Here is a 6531-nt window from a genome sequence, read left to right as displayed (position 1 = left end):
AACTCCTTAACCATCCTAACCCATTAATTCTTAATCTTTCATCCTTAACAATCCCTGATAATCCTCCGAGGCGTCTGAAAAGAAGATGGCCACGAGACCTTCTAGTTTAAATTAATGTTTGAAGTACTACCAATGGATGGTTCCTTCCCAAGATTTTCAAACGTATATGAAACATCTACATATTTACTTATTGTATTATTTTGTACAGTTGTAAATTACAATAAATAAATAATTAAAAAAAAAATAATAATAATGAAAAATGCATATTCTATGGTTAAATAAAAATCATATGCGCATATGAGTATAAGTACATTCCTATAAAATTACATATTTTTGTATTTCATATTCATATATACTATATTGAGGTAAACTATCATTTCACAAAATAAAAGGTCGACTGATCAACCGTTAACTTTCTCAACATCGTTTTTGTAACATCAGTGTCCATTATTCTAAAGTACTGAAGTCCATATTTCAGTTCTTGGACTTATATGGACAATATAAAGCTTTCTAAACGTTTTTGTTACAATTGATAATTTTGTTTCTTTTTCAGAAAATGAAACAGCTGGTGAATGAGCATTCCCGACTTTTGGTCCAATTCTGCTGTATCATAGACGAGAAACAGAAAAGTAGTATCAAGTTATTTTGGCGTTCCGAAAATAAGAGGGAAAGGGCAGATAATGAAAAGACAAACACATGCTACATCACATTCGATAATCATCAACATCAAAACAAATTGTTACGAGAAAAACTGGCTTATCGGTTAGAAACAATGGCATTAATCCATCAGTATATACCAATTGCTTTTCTCAAACCTGATAACTATAATATATTTAATAAATCGATATATTTCCTTGACCAAACTAACCAATCGAAAAAGGCGCGAATTTTCGAAGGCGGAAATATTGACTCCTCGAGAAGGGAAAGTCCCGGCCTGAATGTTTTATTTTATAATTTAATATTAATATAGGAATTGATAATAGGGAGTGTGATGAAAAAATAAATTATACAGAAAATTAACCTGTTATTTTTTTTATTTTTTTACGTGGGTCGTTGGAAATCTTTAAAAGACATGGATAGGCCCGTACCTTTCCATGTGTTGGATTTTTACCCGCTAAAACCAGCTGTCTACACCTAATCATCCCTCTCCACGGGACAGACCTTAGGCATTACTTCATGGAGGGAAATGCCTGAGTGCCGCCTCATTGTTTTCTTCGCATGATTTTAATGTTCCCATGCTAGTCACGCCTTCTAGCCCTCTCTCCCGCTCTCAACCTTTTAAGGACGTCAGTGCTGAATCTTTTCACAGCGTCCCAATGCTGGTCTGAGGGTAGCATATGGCTCACTACGTGGCATGATGCTTACTCCACACAATCTCTCCAATTCGCTTCTTTCTTCGGGAAAACGAATGCAAGCAAAAACACGAGGTCTGGTGTTTCCTCGATAGTCTGACATGCAGGCCATTCTGCGTTGTTGTCCAATTTAAATCGATACTGGTAGGCTCGAAAGCATCTATGTCCGGTCAACAGTTGGGTCACATAAAAATCTACCATACCACAAACCAAAGTCGGGGATTTACCTACGAGTCTACCTACCGGAATCTGCAGCTTCCCAACGCTGTTGATGGTTGTTTTCCGCTCCTGGGTTTGTGTGTTGACGTTTCAACCTACAAAGTACACCAACCACCATTCTTAAATTTAATATAAAATATTCAACATCCATGAAATGCTAATTCAAAATAACATTATTATTTTGATTCTGCACCGAATGGGTTAAATTGAGAAGAGTTGCGTTTGAAATGGGAACGCTATATAATTATGGATGCAAATTCAGATGATACTGCAGTCTAGTACCTAAAATTCTTCACAATCGAAACTATAATGGTATTATTAATTAACATTACATTGATTAATATGTAGTTGTTTATTGTGGATTAAATATAGTAATAGGTGATTGATGTAATTTGAAACGTCAGTGCATGTACATAAAGACTGTTTCAAGACTAATAAGGACTTGTTTTCACTCACCATTATGTTATTTATTATTATTTTTAACTAATAATATAATCGTTTTAGAGTTTAATTTAATGTGAATTAAACTTTAAGATAGTTTAATCGAGCAATATTTAAAAAACGCCTGAAATTGAAAAACGGCATGAAACCCGCCACACCCGCCCTCTATGGTAGCCTTACTTATCTAAATTTTTAAACAGACAATTATAGCGAGTAGGTTGGTCGATGTACGACATGTCACAATTTCACAAGAGGAGATCATCACAAAAAAAAGGCAATCCTTCAATGTGGTGAATAATTGTATGTCCTCTCCTGTTGACAAGGGTTGTAAATGTTTCTTTCATTTTTCATAGAATTTTTCTACTTATGAACATTTAATTATGGCCCGTTTAATATTAAAAAGAAAAGTTTCCAGCCTTCCACCTTATTCTTAAGTTCCAAATCCAATTTGTTCGAGGCCTTTGTTCCTGTTATTTCCAAAATCTGCTCATAAGAAATATGTTTAGATATAAGCAGCACACAATTACAATTACAGTAATTGTAAGTCTTTTATTGCGGAATTGAAACTTATGTCACATGTATACCTGAATAAAGAATTCTTTCATCCACTCTAAAATCATCAAAAATAGTGTTGATATTTCGAAATGATTCTTATGATTGCATTATGTACATATTCAAATTCCATTGGAAAATAACGTGTAATTTCGCCGATGACAAAACTTTAATAGCAAACACTTCAATATTTCACAATAAACTGACAAATACAGCATGAAAATTAAAGATAAATTATTTGTAGATTAATTTAATACTCATTATGAAATGGTTTGTAATCAAAAGACGGTTTATAATTTGATTTCTTAATTTAATAATTTAAAAAAAAAATAAATCTGACTTTTTAATGCTGTTCATCCGTTACAATACAATATACAGTAATTGGATGACGAAAATCAAAGGTGCTTTTCTTATAATAAATAAAAGTCAAATTTAAAATAATATTCATATATTTCTTTTTATTACATATTATATGTGCTTATTTTAAATATAGGAAAGATAAAATCCAGCATGAAAAAAATAAACTAGATGACATAATAATGGCTTTAGAAAAAACAAGAATAGAAAGAAAAGAGGTAGCAGATCATATTGCCGAAATAGTGATTCCACTCATAGAAGAGAATAAAGAAAAATGTTTACAAGTATGTATAAATAATCATAACAAAAAAAAAAAGAAAACTAATAAATGATATTCAGTTCGAGCATAAAGTATATTGCTGTGATATACGCTAGGTATATGCTTCAAGAATACTCTCTTCCGTTCCAGGAAATGATGGCTTAGCCTATTACTCTTGCAACTTCCAGAGCCTTTATCTCTCCAATCTTCAACGAAACTGTATCATACAGTTTGTCACTGCACAACCCATGGATCATCCGCCATTGCGTCTCAACAAATATTTATTGGATAATACTATATTCACTAGATACCTTATTTTACCATTTATTTCGAGTTGGATCTCTCTTGAGATCGATCTCCTCCTTATATAGAGGCATATAGAGGCCCCCGGACACCGTCATGAATTTTCCCTCACTCTAGATAGAGCTCCTCTCCCACTCCCCCTTCGTCAAGGAAGGGTGTCTCTTCTCGCTTTATTTTTATATCTTCTGCAGCGGCTGGGCAGTTTCCCGGCCCCTTCTCTTCCAACTTGACATACCGTTGAAGTCTCCAATGCAGCAATGGAGGGACGCCTTCTTTCCTCTATCAGCATTGAAATCTCTACTTCTACTATCCTGATAACAGAGCTCTATCCTCTCTTTCCCATCATTCAGCTCATCTCTTTACCAAAAAGACTTGACTTTAGTGCCTTGAGTTTACTACCTCTCTCCATTCTACCAATGACCGCAATTTCTTATCCTAATCCATCACCAAATTACATAAAAATAAACTTGGAGTAAAAAATATAGAATATAGAACAAATGAATTATTTCTATTACTTTTATTTAAATGACGATTATAATATTAGGAAAAGATCGATTGATTTTTAATATTGTTTTTTGTTCTTTTCAGGCTTCTTCTACTATAAACACTAATTTGAGAATCAGGCGTAAGCTGTTGTCAGAAAAAGCAGTTTTATTAAGGAAAGTTGGAATTTTAAAATACAAAAATTTAGCTCCTCATAGTAAAATAATCAACGCCGAATTTTATCAGTAGGCAAGGATACAGCGATTCAAATACCGCATGAAGTAACAAAAAACTAAAGTTCACTACTTTAAGTTAGAACGCTGAAACTCTGCAGATATGGGTGATTTGTATACATAATTTCCTTGTAAGCCATCTCCCAGAAATAAACTAAATTAGTAAATTACACTTAGTTATAAAAAGAATAGCATCACAATCGTTTCTACACATTTTCAATAGAAAACATCTATTTATTATTGTGCAGTAAGTAATTTTGTTTGAAGGGAGGAAGAGGCATATTATAAAGCCAGAAATATTCTTTACTGTTATATTGTAGATTTGTTTTTAGTTTCATTATTTACTGTAAGGCAGGTAATAAAATGTACTTTATTAAGGATATTTCAAGCAATCTTTTAACTTTTATTATAAATATCGAATTGATCTTTCGAACAGAGTCACTTGAGACTACCTGATCCACTAATTTATAAATAATCCTCACATCATTTTCTATCCCTCTATTAAAACTAGGACATTGCCATCTACCAAATCTTGTGACAGAAATCCCAAATCTCCTGAAGCAATATGTGCCCTTAGGCTATTTTTTTATCACTTTTGCTACCTCTTTATCAAACCTATAATATCTTGACGTAAGGTTAAGTTACCAATTGCTAAGTTTTAATAACGGTACGGAAAAAGGCCTCAAACAAAGTGAATCCAATTTGTTCGAGGCCTTTGTTCCTGTTATTTCCGAAATCTGTTCATAAGAAATATGTTTATATATAAGCAACACACAATTACAATTACAGTAATTGTAAGTGAGGAATCGCAATTACTTTTCACAATTACATTAATTGTTCTTCAAAACCACTGTTTTTTTATGTTTTCGATCATTTAAAGATTATCTTAAGGTAATTGTAGTGTTAGAGAGAGACATGCAATTGAAGATAATATTTATTAAATTAATTAATTAATTATAATATATCATAATTAATTTACTCATTTAATGATTCCTCGCTAACTCTGATTAAGGTTGATAAGATATAGGGTTAAGTTTTACATCTCTCAGTTCGAACCGGTGCCGCTGCAGTAACTTGGCAGTGAAGGTTGCACCTTACGACAATGAAATAGTTGGATTGTGATCTGAATTTGACTCATCCTGTTATTAATAGTTGATCGATTTTACACTAGATAGATTCTTATCATAGAATCTACAATTCTGATCAATCCATCTACTTTTAGATTTTAATCGATACTCAACATTTACGGAAAATGCGAACATAAAACAAATTAAAGAAATAAAATGATAAACACAGGTTGGTAGAAATAATAATAAGGAAAGTTAAAGAAATTCTAAACATTAATAAGGTTACGAAAAGCATTTGATGGTTAGAGAGGTGTGTGGATAAGACAGAGGGTGGTTATAGAGGATTGAGGATAACAAGACCGTAGTTAATGGCAGTTGGGAATTATAATGGAAGCCCTAAAATGGGAATGGCATCAGTTAGCCAGATATAAGGTTCCAGAAAATATGCCCAAAACTTGGTGGATAAGAGGATTACCTGAGGGGATACAAGCAGCTCTAGAGATCGCATAGATCCTACAAAGCTGCTTGATTGATGATATAAATGCGAGATCCAGCAGCCTCTTGGCAATTCTATAATGGCTAACAAACCAGCGCCTACATCTTCGAAGATGACCAGCTTCGGAGCAGCCAATGATCGGCTAACTGCGGGGGTTGCTGCCCTAAAAACACAAATGGAAACAAGGACGAGCCGTCCTGAGAATAGGAATACCAAACAGAATCGCAGGGCATCTTGAAGTAAAAGTATACAGCGACTGAGTGCCCTCTCCCTACTACTAGAAGCCCGCTGGGAAGTTAAACAAGTATTAGCGAAGAACGAGAAGAGTTCCGTCATTGAGGTCCACAAATGTCTGTTTTTCATTGTAGACAAAAAGTCCGAGGTCGGACATCTCGTGGATACAGGAGCCATCCTATTTTTTTCTAATTCTTTAAAAAGAGACAAATCGATTGCCATTTAATAACCATGAAAAAAAATACTTTTTGAGTTACGCAACAAAAATGATTTATTTTGGTAATAATTTTATTTTTAGTCTATATTCTTCCCGATAAAATCCTAAAAAAACCCATCACAATCAGATGAACGATATGGCAGTGCATAAAGTAAGAACTAACAAATACTCATTTATATATATATATATATATATAAGTTACAGTCAGCTGGTACTTCGATGTCAGCTGACTGAGCAGATCAGCTGATCATGTGTATATATAAAGATGTGCTGAACCGAATAAAGATAGTATGTTACAGCAGTTCAAACGTGTTACAT

At 33.4% G+C, this 6531-nt stretch overlaps 1 protein-coding gene across 1 annotated transcript in view; it reads left to right on the top strand.

Annotated features, from left to right (window-relative positions):
* LOC106686442 (repetitive organellar protein) overlaps positions 1–4546 on the top strand; it is a 21174-nt gene extending 16628 nt beyond the window's left edge. Inside the window, exons 4-6 of the mRNA XM_014429759.2 lie at positions 554–762; positions 3058–3205; positions 4072–4546. Coding sequence (XP_014285245.1) covers positions 554–762; positions 3058–3205; positions 4072–4215 — 501 coding nt within the window. The 3' untranslated portion in view covers positions 4216–4546. The remainder of the gene's footprint in view (positions 1–553; positions 763–3057; positions 3206–4071) is intronic.
* Positions 4547–6531: the final 1985 nt, after the last annotated feature.

Source organism: Halyomorpha halys, unplaced genomic scaffold (genome assembly GCF_000696795.3).
Source record: "Halyomorpha halys isolate HHAL.00 unplaced genomic scaffold, Hhal_1.1 Scaffold819.1, whole genome shotgun sequence".
NCBI lineage: Eukaryota > Metazoa > Arthropoda > Insecta > Hemiptera > Pentatomidae > Halyomorpha > Halyomorpha halys.
This window is presented reverse-complemented; position numbering and strand designations above follow the sequence as displayed.